The sequence below is a fragment of the Monodon monoceros genome, unplaced genomic scaffold (assembly GCF_005190385.1).
Source record: "Monodon monoceros isolate NGI ecotype Baffin Bay Population unplaced genomic scaffold, NGI_Narwhal_1 Super_Scaffold_2, whole genome shotgun sequence".
NCBI lineage: Eukaryota > Metazoa > Chordata > Mammalia > Artiodactyla > Monodontidae > Monodon > Monodon monoceros.
The window spans coordinates 49,914,683-49,928,377 of record NW_021703776.1 but is presented as its reverse complement, the minus strand read 5'-3'; the positions used below and the strand labels follow the sequence as shown (position 1 = coordinate 49,928,377).

General features: G+C 36.8%; 1 protein-coding gene across 10 annotated transcripts in view; it reads left to right on the top strand.

Annotated features, from left to right (window-relative positions):
* AKAP9 (A-kinase anchoring protein 9) overlaps positions 1–13,695 on the top strand; it is a 149,225-nt gene that overhangs the window by 73,517 nt on the left and 62,013 nt on the right. For 8 of the 10 annotated variants that reach the window (XM_029234410.1, XM_029234411.1, XM_029234416.1 and 5 more), the window contains 5 exons: positions 4,377–4,730; positions 6,438–6,662; positions 7,754–7,894; positions 8,392–8,495; positions 11,329–11,534. In XM_029234410.1, the coding sequence (XP_029090243.1) occupies positions 4,377–4,730; positions 6,438–6,662; positions 7,754–7,894; positions 8,392–8,495; positions 11,329–11,534 (1,030 nt within the window). The remainder of the gene's footprint in view (positions 1–4,376; positions 4,731–6,437; positions 6,663–7,753; positions 7,895–8,391; positions 8,496–11,328; positions 11,535–13,695) is intronic. The other 2 variants (XM_029234415.1, XM_029234412.1) reach the window with 2 other exon arrangements.

Below are 13,695 nucleotides of genomic sequence, written 5' to 3'. Positions count from 1 at the left end.
CAAGATTTTTTTTTCTTCTTCTTTTTCTCCAAGTTTTGACTCCCTCTGCTATTTCCCTGCTTTTGTTTACTTTTCAGAATTCTCAGGTAGTTTGCTTTTGTATTTTGTTCAGAGTTTTCAGTTGCAGTCGGTGGGAGAGAGGCCATAGCAAGCTTACTTTATGCTGACTGGAATTACAAATCTCTATGTAGTGTTTTTTTATTCCACAATTTAGATGCAGTTATTATTGCTTTATACCTATCAGTGTTTAGATTTATCCACATATTTACAAAAAAATTTTTAATGTTCTAATCCTTTCTTAGGCCGTAACTTCTAGGATCACTTTTCTGCTTTTTAAGGGACATCCTTTAGAAGTTCTTTTATTGATGGTCTATTCAGAGTAGACTCTGTTTTTGTCTTCATTTTATATCTTTATTTTGTTTTTATTTATGAAAGATAGTTTTGTTCACCATTTGAATCTGGGTTGACAGTTATTTATTTATTTTTGCGGTACGCGGGCCTCTCACTGTTGTGGCCTCTCCCACTGTGGAGCACAGGCTCCAGACGCGCAGGCTCAGCGGCCATAGCTCACAGGCCCAGCCGCTCTGCGGCACGTGGGATCTTCCCAGACCGGGGCACGAACCCATGTCCCCTGCAACGGCAGGCGGACTCTCAACCACTGCGCCACCAGGGAAGCCCTGACAGTTATTTTTATGTCAAAACTGTAAAGATAACATTCCATTGTTTTCTGACTTTTCTTGTTTATGCTGAGAAAGTGTTTGTCGTTTTAACTGTTGTTACCTCATAGGGAAGACATTTTTTTTCTGGAAACCTTAAGGTCTTCTTTTTGTTTTTGGTGTTCTCTTTATTTGTTCTTCTATGATCCATTGGCCTTCTTGAATCTTAGGAGTGGTGTATTCTGTATTCTCAGTCATTATCTCATGAAATATTTTCTTTGCATTGTTCTCTAGTGTGTCCTCCTGGAACTCTTGATTAGATGTTGGTTGAATATTCTCACTCTGTTCTTCATATCTCTTTGCTTCTCTTTCATATTTTTAATCTTTTTGTCTTTCCATGTTGCATTCTTAGTATTGAGAGACAGGCAGATCAGGTTCAAGGCAAGAGATTAAAATAGAGGCCAGTTTTAAGGCCTTGACCACTAGTGATTGAAGGTATGTTTTGCTAAGCTGTATTGCCTAGTTCACTAATTCTTTCATCTCTGTCTTTGACATTTTGCTGTAATGGGCATATTTTCCAGATGACAGTGTCCAGAACATTACCACCAAACCCTGGTTCTGGGTAAGCTGGCACAGGCATCCAGGAAGTCCAGTTTAGTAGGTGAGATGTAGTAGTGGTTTGTCTGGGCAGAAACAGTATAATATGTAGTGTTTAAGGTGCTTGAGCTCTATAATTAGACACAGTTTGATTCAAATCTCTAACATTTGTTACATATGTTACCATTGATATGGCTCCTAATCTTGCTGTGCTTCAGTTTTCTCAGCACTGACTACTGTTATTATAATTATTCTTCCTAATTCAATTGTAACAGATCTTCCAGGCGGATTTGTTCTGATGTGGAAGTAGTAGTGTAATGTTACATTTTAGAAGGTGGGCCTAGGTAAGACTGCAAAATTTCAACCCCCCTTTCACCATTTATTTGCTCTTTGTTTTCAGGGTCAAAGAGACAAGCAGATCACTCAGTCTCTTAATCTACTTAATCTTTCTCCTTAGTTTCCTCATCTGATTAAATTGGGGTAATAATTGTATCTACCTTGTAGGATTTTTATTTTCATTTTTACTTTTTAAAATTTTTTTAACATTTTTATTGGAGTATAATTGCTTTACAGTGTTGTGTTAGTTTCTGTTGTATAACAAAGTGAATCAGCTATATGTATACATACATCCCCATATCCCCTCCCTCTTGCATCTCCCTCCCACCTTCCCTATCGCACCCCTGTAGGTGGTCACAAAACATGGAGCTGATCTCCCTGTGCTAGGTAGCTGCTTACTGTAGGGTTTAAATGAAATAATACAAGGGATGGATAAATGATTGTTGCTGCCTTTATTCTTGTTGTACTTGTCCTTCATCATCAGCATTATTTTATTGAAGTAGGACTCCATTCACCTGCTAGAAGACATAGCAACTGGGAGGAAGGAAGGAAGGAAGGAAGGCTAGCAGGAACCAGGTGGGAATCAGGACCCCAGATATGCAAATCAGGGTCAAGACAGGACATTAACATATATGTGGAAACTAAAAAAATGGTACAGATGAACCTATTTGCAAAGCAGAAATAGAGGCACAGATGTAGAGAACAAACATATGGACACCAAGGCGGGTAAGGCCGGGTGGGATGGATTGGGAGATTGGGATTGACATATGTACACTACTACATATAAAACAGATAACTAGTGAGACCCTGCTTTATAGCACAGGGAACTCTATTCAGTGCTCTGTGGTGACCTAAATGGGAAGGAAATCCAACAAGGAGGGGATATATGTATACATATAGCTGATTCACTTCGCTGTACAGCAGAAACTAACACAACATTGTAAAGCAGTTATACCCCAATTAAAAAAAAAAAAAAGACAGGACATTAAAGTGATAGTTCAGTTATATGGCCAGGACCCACAGGCAAAACAGAAAAGGTTGAAGGTCAGTAGGCACGAAAGTTTCAAATCCTAGGCATGCTGTATCTTATATCTTAGACTATGGCAGTCAGGCTTCCCCCACTGCAAATTATATGTGGAGATGGAACTCAAAATAAAGTTATCCATACAGTTGATTCTCAGAGGCTTAGACTTGTCAGAGCCAAGGCTGCTAGTCAGAATTTCTAAGTACCTGTGGTAGATGGAACTAAAATAAGCAGGAATTCAGGATCACAGTTGAAGTGGAAAGTAAAATAGATTAGATTGAATTGTATCATCATCCTTACCAATGATGCCGAAAGCACAGCTTCTCTGTACACTGGTGCTGAATCAAATCTCGGAGACAGAGTTTGGGATGAAGTATTGATAGAAAAGGATAGCTTTATTGCTTTGCCAGGCACAGGGGGACACAGCAGGCTCCTGCCCTCGAAAACTGTGTCCCACCCCGGGAGGATTTGATGAGGAGTTTTAAAGCAGTAGTTTAAGGGTGGGGTCTCTGACAAAATCAGGGTGTACCCAGGGCTTGCCCTCCCGTCTGAGGTTGTTGGTCTCCTAATCTTGATGACCTTCTCTGGTCCCTTTAATCTGGCCTCAGGTGGTTTCTTGGCTGCTCCTCCCTTGATGAGCAACTGTTGGAATCTACCCTTTGGAACTCAGGGAGGGTCATGGAGGCTGGAGTCTTGCCTACAAGAAACCGGGGAGAAAAAAAGGTCTCCGTGCCTGGGAGCCGCGCAGGGCCTCGCTAGGTTTCACTAATCACAGAAACCTAGTGTTACTGAGTCCAAGCTCGCTCTGCTCACTGCACAACAGGCCAGTAAATCGGGAGACGAGGTGTTCAGGCAAGAAATACAACTTTATTCGGAAAGCCGGCAGACCGAGAAGATGGCAGACTATTGTCTCCAAAAAACCATCTTATTGGGGTTTGGATGCCAGTTTCTTTTAAGAACAGAGAGTGGGAAGAGGTGGGGAAGTAAAGTAAAAAGTCTTACAGATATCTCCTGGAATGGCCAGCCTCAGGGAAGGGATGTGTTAATTTCTTCTTTTCTGCAGCCATTCACAGGTGGGCAGGGTCAGATTGTCTCCCTGTGAGCTGAACAAAGGCACTTCAGTTTCACATTCAGGCAGAGGGCAGGGTTCCCTGAGGCAGGCCATTATGTATGATTATAATGACAAAAGCAACAAAAAGCAAAGGTTAAAGTAAAGAAACAGATTGAAAGGTGGAGTCAAAATTGGCTCTTCCCTGTTACACTTGTGCTGTACTTCTGGGGATTTACTGCAAGGAAATCAGAAAGAATATGCCCAATGATATGGTTTAAAAGATTTATTAACAGTGGTGTTTAGTGTTAAGAATGGATTCAGTCTGAATGTCAACATAGAGAATTGATCAAATAAATTTATAGTACATATGTATAATTTGAAACTTTAAAGCCATTTAAAATTATATAGAAATGTATTTCTTGACTTAAAGATATTTAAATTTCTATACCAAACATTTATTGCTGTTACGGTAAGAAAAAAATTTTTACAATTATTTATTTTTAAAAGGCAGGCAGTAAAATACTTTGACAGTAGATTCATTGTAAAATAGAGACTCTTTATCTCCTTATCACTTTATCCTAGGATTTCTTTTAATTTAAAAGCATGAGGCCATCTTTTTACTAATTCGAGTAATTTTGAGAGGTAACTTGCTTTTTAAATTCCTGGTAGTATTTATAGATCTAATCGTTTTTTGTTTGCTTAATTTCTTTAGGTCATTGTGTCAATGAGTATAGCATTTGCTCAGCAAAGTGAACTATCTAGAATATCTGGGGAAAAAGAAGATGCTCCATCTTCAAAACAAGCATCTGCTCTCTGTCAGGAAGAACATTATTTAAATGAAATGAAATTATCACAAGGTCACTTTGGTTTTCAGATTTTCGAGGCAACAGACAAGAAATTTAAAGAAGAATTTAAACCACTTAGTAAAGAGTTAGGAGAAGATGGAAAGGAAGTTCTGTTATCAAACAAGGGTAATCTTGATGATATACTAGAATCAAAGGACCGTGAACTGACTATTTCAGAAGAACTGTTCTCCAAAGATAAAACATTTATGGTCAGAGAATCTGTAAGTATGCTTCCTTCAGTATAAAAACTTATAAAAAAAAGTGTGGGGGCTTCCCTGGTGGCACAGTGGTTGAGAGTCTGCCTGCCAATGCAGGGGACACGGGTTCGTGCCCCGGTCCGGGAAGACCCCACATACTGCGCAGAGCGGCTGGGCCCGTGAGCCATGGCCGCTGAGCCTGCGCGTCCAGAGCCTGTGCTCCGCAATGGGAGAGGCCACAACAGTGAGAGGCCCGTGTACCACAAAAAAAAAAAAAAAAAAGTGTGACTTTCCTCACTATAAAAATATTAACAGTAATACTGCTTAATGGAGAAGATAAGTATTCAGTTCAGTCTCAAATTGGGATTTTTAAAGTGTAAGAATAAATGACTTAGTATTATTATTAAATAAAACTAGTCAGATTCATAGTATTCCTATTTGTCCTGTTCACATTGTGCATGGTAAAACCTCATTGTAAGTTATACCTACATTAATTTTGTTTCAGTCAATTCAAGATCAGTTATACTACAATTTGGCAATATGTGTGATTAAAAGATTTGCTTAATTTAATAGGATAATATCACAAGGAAAGAGCTACCCATTTGAGAAGATAATTTAAAGCATTCTACTCTATTTATACTAATACTCTTCTTCTTTACTTATTCATTAATGGAGGATCTATCCTGTGTCTATACCTCAACGTTTGGGCCTTTGACAGAATGTAGTAAATTCTGCTTCTTTTAAAATTATCTTAATACAATTTTTTTTTTTTTTTTTTGTGATACGCGGGCCTCTCACTGTTGTGGCCTCTCCCATTGCGGAGCACAGGCTCCGGTCGCTCAGACTCAGCGGCCATGGCTCACGGGCCCAGCCGCTCCACGGCATGTGGGATCTTCCCGGACCGGGGCACGAACCCGTGTCCCCCGCATCGGCAGGCGGACTCTCAACCACTGCGCCACCAGGGAAGCCTCAGATTTTTTATTCATGTTCATGATAGGTTACATCTTTTTAGAGGCATATTCAATTAAAATTGTCAACTCTTTATGAAGTGCAAAGTTGTGAGGTAATCATGTAAACCCCTTTAATTTGCAAGCAACTGTTCAAGGCAGAATGATTTGTTTAAGTAGTAGCTCTTCAGGAATTGAGGTACTTGTTGAAACCCATTAAGGAGTGGACTTCTTATGAGAATGAGAAAGTGGAATATAAGGCTTTTATTTCCAAATAGAAATGATTGAAGTTTGTTTCTGATCAAGCATTTCTCTGTAGTACTCTGATGACCACTGCATAATATAAATTAAAGAGATAAAATTTCTCTTTTTATAAATTTAATTTTAAAATATAAGTATTCCATTTATATTATTTCCTTATAAAATGTCAAGAGAAATAATGGAGTTATTCATTAAGAGTATAAGAAATCTTGAATGTCTTTCTTAATTCTCCTCCTCCCTTAGATTACATCTGAAATAACTGATAGTTACTTTGCTTTTGGAGAACAACATGTATAATGATAATAAACTAACTTCACATTGATTTGAAATTATAATTAAGACAAATTTTTTAAATTATTTATGTTTTAGTTTTAATAATGGGAATTTTAAAATGAGGTGCTTTGTGGGGCAGTATTAGAATTACTTTTGTTTGTATTTAAAATATCAGTGCTGACAGATTTCCACAAAATGTTTTATGGTTGAAATTTTAATTAATTAATTAATTAATTTTTTACTGTTACAGCTCCATGATGAGATTTTGGTATCAAGTATAGATGCTTCTAGACAACTAATGTTAAATGAAGAACAGTTAGAAGATATGAGGCAGGAACTTGTACGACAATACCAAGAACATCAACAGGCAACGGAACTTTTAAGGCAGGCACACATGCGGCAGATGGAGAGACAGCGAGAAGACCAGGAACAGCTGCAAGAAGAGATCAAGAGGCTGAATAAACAATTAGCCCAGGTATGGGACCCAGAGTCCCTCTCCTCCCCAATTAAAATAGCATTGTTCTTTATATAGCTTTTTTATTTTTTTAAGTCAGAATTATTTCCGTGATATGAATAAATACAAATATTTAACATCAGGAACAGACTCCACCAGCACAACAGCCTAAGATCTTGTTAGGGACACCTAACTCAACCTTGGAGTGCACTATCTCTCTACTGTTTGACATATCTGCCTTTTTAGGCATTGAAAAAGTGGTTACAAGGCTGTTTGTTTTTAAACATTCCATTGACCATACATGGCAAAAGTACTTTGACAGTTTTGGAAACCCTTTGTGCTGAGGTGCAGTTGATATTCAGTTTTCCCATGTTTATTTATAGTTTTGTGAGTACACCAATTAGCACCTCCAAGGTTTACCTTTATCTCTCTTTATTCTATCTTTTTAATCATGAATGGAAATCTGAAGTAGTATGTTTCTGGAACTTTCTCCAGGGAAACATCTCTTCTTGATTTGAGAAATGCAGATTTACATAATGTTCTTACCACTTTCTTGACTAAATTTACATATTCCTTGGTATTTGGGAGCTGGATTCTTTTCAATTGCTGTATATAATATACTCACAAAATCATCGTAGAAAAGCAAATATTTATGTAAAAGTTCTTATAAAAACAAATTTATTCAATTTATTTTGAAAAGTTAAGGTACAAGAGATAACAAATAGAGAACTCTTGAAATATAGTTTCAGATATAGAATAATAGGAAAATTGGGAGTTGAACATAAGATATATCATTTGGAAAAATTAATTATGCTTTTCTTCATTGCATTTTGTGAATTTAAACTTCTGAATTTTCAATGCAAAACTTGCATATAAAAATAATATTAACTGAGCTGCAAAAATTGCTTAATATTTAGGCCTAATTAAGTTTTTCTTAAGTTTCAAATTTTGCATTGAACTTTATATATGCTTTTAACCCCTAATCATGGAAGATGAAGCAGCGTAGAACCAGGGCCTGTTGGTTCCAGGGGGTTAAAAGAAGTCTGCTTAATATTCCTGCTTTTTCCTTCTATCGCAAACAATATTCTCTCATGACCTTTTTTCTTATTTAGAGATCCTCAATAGATAATGAAAACCTGGTTTCAGAGAGAGAGAGGGTGCTTTTAGAGGAGCTGGAAGCACTAAAGCAGCTGTCTCTAGCTGGAAGAGAGAAGCTGTGTTGTGAGCTGCGCAACAGCAGTACGCAAACACAGGTAGTATGGACTTTGACCCACCTAGGAGCAGTGGATCCACAATGCAGTAGGATCTGTGTGTCTTTGTTGTTTGTGTGAAATGTATTTTTTATAGGTATGATCTTAACATATTTGTGATTGTTTACGTTTAAGGTAGGTGGGGTCAAGATGCCTTACATTCCGTTTAAGGTAATTTGAATCTGACAGTGGTTTAGCAACAGCTGTTGTTTCACCAAGGAGCAGAGTAACCTAACAAACTTTATTGTTGCATTATAGCATGCCTTAGCTTGAACCCATTAAAATTTTTTTCATCTGTGCACCAGACTGTTTTTATCTTTTTTGATAATGCTAATCTCTTGATAAAATATAGTTAAATACTCTTTCAAACAGTATCTGTTTTGCACGCAGAGGTTTCTTCTGTTTCATGTCATAACAGTATAGAAGAATGACATGCTATTTCCAAGATGACAGGTTTTCTTTCTATTTTGTCCTCTCTATCTTTTCACAAACTTAAACAGAATGCAAATGAAAACCAAGGAGAAATTGAGGAGCAGACCTTTAAAGAAAAGGAATTGGACAGAAAACCTGAAGAGGTGCCTCCTGAAATTCTGTCCACTGAAAGGTATACAGAATGCATATTTTTTCAATGTAAAGTGAGTTAAAATAGTTGTCTCAATATTATAAACTTTATTTGTCCTTATTTTTATTTTGTACATTTATTTTATTTGTACATTGTACTCTATGTAAAAAATCAGTATTTGATGATTAAATAGACAAATCAAAAAAATCTTTTGTATATAAAGTAATTTTATTGGATATTGATTATATACTTCACTCAGTGAATGATAAAGCATTCTTTGGGTATTGAACCTTTCTTGATAAATTTTATTCTGCTCATATGCCATTTTTTATCCTAAAAAACAAAGTTGTGCTTGTGAGTTTATTCCTTCACTGTTTGGACATGCATTCAGTATAAGCCACCCCCTGGTTTGTTCATGACGAGAAAAAAAATGATTTTAGTGATAGTCTGCATTTAACTTCTTTCATGCATTTACTTTATAACAGATGAGACCTTTTAATCCACATCCCACATTTTTAGAGGAATAAATTAATGATCCGATGTTAACAAAACTTTCCCTTACTTTGATTTTATAGAGATTAATATGAAAATGAGAGTAGTTACCCTACATTAATATTAGGAGTTTTAAGCACGGTATTTTTTTTTAACATCTTTATTGGGGTATAATTGCTTTACAATGGTGTGTTAGTTTCTGCTTTATAGCAAAGTGAATCAGTTATACATACACATATGTTCCCATATCTCTTCCCTCTTGCCTCTCCCTCCCTCCCACCCTCCCTATCCCACCCCTCCAGGCGGTCACAAAGCACCAAGCCGATATCCCTGTGCCATGCGGCTGCTTCCCACTAGCTATCTACCTTACGTTTTTTAGTGTGTATATATCCATGGCTCTCTCTCGCCCTGTCACAGCTCACCCTTCCCCCTTCCCATATCCTCAAGTCCGTTCTCCAGTAGGCCTGTAAGCACAGTATTTTAAAATTTGTTTTGGTCAAATGAAAATAATTTCTCTAATTTTAAATTAAAACTAATATCTACTAACTTAATTTCCTCCTTTTCCAATCTGTGACTGTCAACCCTCTGTGTCCTCCTAACCTCCTTCCTCAGCTTGCATGGAGGAATTTGGCCCCTAAGATTTTGGCTTCCCCATTGGATCATCAGTATGAAACACAGTCAGTATGGAACTCAAACAAGAAAGACAGTGTATGAAAATTAGAGTTACCATGGCAATATAAAATAAACAAAATGTTTATTTTATATTATTTATCTCTAATTAGTATATTTTTAAAATTATACAGTGTTTAATTTTTAGGAATTTATGCAGTAAATGTTGATAAATGAGTATTCCTATTTATTTCTTTTTACCATCATATTAATTTTAATCACTTCTCTTATGTAGAAATATTTTCAAATTATCCTAGTCCGGGGGTGTTTGGGGCTTGAACAAAACCTCAGAAAAAGCTATAGAAATAAAACCCTTTACTTACTTCCTACTAATAACTAAATTATTTAGAGTTTTATTTTTAATCTCCTTGCTTATGTAACCAGAGAACTTGATCTAGGTGTAAAAATAGACTGTCTTTTTCACTTGACAAATACTGAAGGAAGACCGCTCCGTTTATTACTTTGTCTTAAAATAGTTATGTCACGTGCCTGTGAAAACAGATATCCTTTAACCAGCTTGTCAGTGAATCTCCCATAGTGTGAAGTTGAGAAACTGTCTTAAGTCAGAGGACCTTTAACATGAAAGTTTCTTATTTTGTCTCCATGTATTAAATATATAGTTTGCCACTGTAGTACCTTTGTTGAATTAAGCTGTTAGGACAAGAGAGTTGTTTAGTTATTCAAAAGGTTAATCAGTTAACCTTCTGAGTCACCGTTTATGGAAGTATATTTCTTGACACATGAAGATGTTTGTGTTAAGGAAAAATGAAAGCTTATGAAAACACTTTGTCCAGGATAATCCCATTTTTGTTTTTAAAATGTCTGTATTTATGAGAGAGGAAGAGGAGGGAAAATGTCTAGAAGCCTAGGCATTAGAATGTTAACCGTGATTATCTGTGAGTACTAAGATATTTTGGTGGGTGGTTAGGAGCATTTTTTAAAATTTTTAAAATAAGAATGTATTACCTGTAAAAAACGAGAGATGCACTATTAATTCCATTTGGTTGAAAATAGGTTCCTTCTCCTGGCTGAAATGAGTGTGGTATATGTAACTTGAGAAGTTTCTGTCTCTGGAGCAGATAAAATAATCAACTGCTTGGGGTATATTACCTCTGGTGTTAGCAGATAATGAAATTGTACTATAGACCTTTTTAAAAACAGGTCTCTGCCTGTTTTTGTAATTTAACCATGTAGATCATCACCATTAAGTTACAGAAATACAAGCATATTTTTTTCTGGTGGAATTTTTGAATTTATTTTAAAATATATTATTTAACATAAAAGAAGATTAAATGTAAAATATATAAGAGTAACCATCAATGGTATTACCAGCTCAATAACTTGCATGTGCTTAGGTACTGCCACACTTTTTAAAACTGAAATTTTGCATCTCCCTAAAATTTTCTTCTAATTTGCAAACTCTACTGGCTTAAAATTTTAGTTATTTGATTTCTTTCAGGTCAGTAAAATGCTGCACATTTTCAAAAAATATTATAGTTCACTGATGAAAAATTTTCAGAAGAAAACAAAATTTATAATTATAAAATAAATATAGAAAGCACTTCATTGTAAGTGCTATTGCATATTATTGTAATAGGATCATATGACATTTTATTTTTTAAGTCAAATATTTTGTAGTGTATTTTTTTGTGGAACGTAAGTGTTTGCTTTAAAAAGATTAAATATTTTAATAAATGTTTCCTTATCTGTACAGGTATACACTCCAGAAAGCTAATAGCAGACTTCTGAAGATCCTCTTAGAAGTTGTAAAGACAACAGCAGCTGTTGAAGAAACAATTGGTCGCCATGTCCTTGGTATTCTAGATAGATCTAGTAAAGGCCAGTCATTGACCAGCCTGATTTGGAGGTCAGAAGCAGAGACACCAATAAAGTCGTGTGTCCATGAGGAACACACAGGAGGTAAAAGTTTTATATGCTGTTGAAACTCTTGTCACTATCTTCAGTAAATCTTGCTGAGTTCAGGGCACTTTACTAGTGTTGAAAATACAGAAGAGAGAATATTAAAGTATCTTCCAATAAAAAGACCTCCAAACACAAATACACTAGAGCCACTCTTCTTAAGACACCGTTATTGTTTAGCATTTGCAAATGGGTGTCTTAGAGTTGTCATTACATATACTCAGGGTTATTACTCTGCTACGTAAACCAAAGGCTGTTTAATTTCCCCACCAATAAAAGAAAAATTCCATATCACCACTCAGGTCTCTTACCAATATCTGTGAGGTATAACCAACATTCTGAAACCACTCTCTAAAGGGAAGAGTTTTTGTCAGGTGGAGAAAGATAGGATCTGGACGCTTGGACCAGAAGATCAAGGCCTTCCTTCACTACCATTCCATACCCAAGAACTTCTCCCCAGTTGGAAGCCAGTCATCTAAAAATAAAAATGCCAGTTTATGCAATTTTTGAGAACATTCTGTTTGTTAAGTTTCATGTGGAGCAAGGAGAAGAAATTATCCCACTTAGAGAAAGTTTACTTAATTACAGGTTGGCCAGTAATATGTTTCTAAGCGCAGAGAAAAGCTTGATTTGGAATTTTAAGTAAAATTGATTTTAAAAACTTAGTTGAATTCAAAGATAATTTTAAAAACTGCTTTTAGTAAAGTAAGAGCCGAAATAATACTGTAACTTTAAACTTTTAAACTCACTCTTTTGAAACTTCGTAGAAGTATTTTTTTTTAATTAACTTCACTCTTGGTTAAGTTCTCAGTCGAGGGCTATTTGTTTTCTGCATATGAATCTTGATGTATAGAAAAGAATTAAGTAATATTTTCTTGATCTCATTGTAAAAGTATTTATCAAATTATGTTTTTTTAAAAACAATTATCTCATAAACTAGTTTCACTTAACCATTTGGGAAAGGGGGCATTTTGCTGTGCTGGAGGTAAGACCTATACCATATTCAAAAGACACTCTGAGGAATGTTCTGTACATTACAAGAATATTTTGTGCTTTTTTTGTTAGCAGTTCTCCTAGACACTTCTCCAAGTGGTTGCTGAAGTATTCGGCAAACAACATATTTTTTTTTTTTAATAAATTTATTTACTTGTTTATTTATGGCTTCATTGGGTCTTCGTTGCTGTGCGCAGGCTTTCTCTAGTTGTAGAGAGTGGGGGCTACTCTTCATTGCAGTGTACGGGCTTCTCATTGTGGTGGCTTCTCTTGTTGCAGAGCATGGGCTCTAGGCACGCGGGCTTCAGTAGTTGTGGCACACGGGCTCAGTAGTTGTGGCTCGCGGGCTCTAGAGTGCAGGCTCAGTAGTTGTGGCGCATGGGCTTAGTTGTTCCGCAGCATGTGGGATCTTCCCGAACCAGGGCTCGAACCCATGTCCCCTGCATTGGCAGGCGGATTCTTTTGTTTGTTTGTTTTTTGCGGTACGCGGGCCTCTCACTGTTGTGGCCTCTCCCACTGCGGAGCACAGGCTCCGGACGCGCAGGCTCAGCGGCCATGGCTCACGGGCCCAGCCGCTCCGCGGCATGTGGGATCATCCCGGACCGAGGCACGAACCCGTGTCCCCTGCATCGGCAGGCGGACTCTCAACCACTGTGCCACCAGGGAAGCCCAGCAGGCGGAGTCTTAACCACTGCGCCACCAGGGAAGCCCCAAACAATGTATCTTAAAAGACAGCAAACTCACTTTCAGAGCAGTGTTCCCATAGTTATAAAAAGGAATAAATTGGTAATTTGTTGTTGTTGTTGTGTTACTTTTATTTTATTTATTTATTTTTAATTTTTATTGGAGTATAGCTGCTTTATAATGTGTTAGTTTCTACTATACAGCAAAGTGAATCAGCTATACCTGTATCCCCTCTTTTTGGGATTTCCTTCCCATTTAGGTCACCACAGAGCATTGAGTAGAGTTCCTGTGCTGTACAGTAGGTTCTCATTAGTTATCTGTTTTATACATAGTATCAATAGTGTATATATGTCAATCCCACTCTCCCAATTCATCCCCCCCCACCCCCCGCTCTTGGTATCCATGCATTTGTTCTCTACGTCTGTGTCTCTGTTTTTTGCTTTGTAAATAAGATTGTCTATACCAAGTTTTTCAGATTCCACAT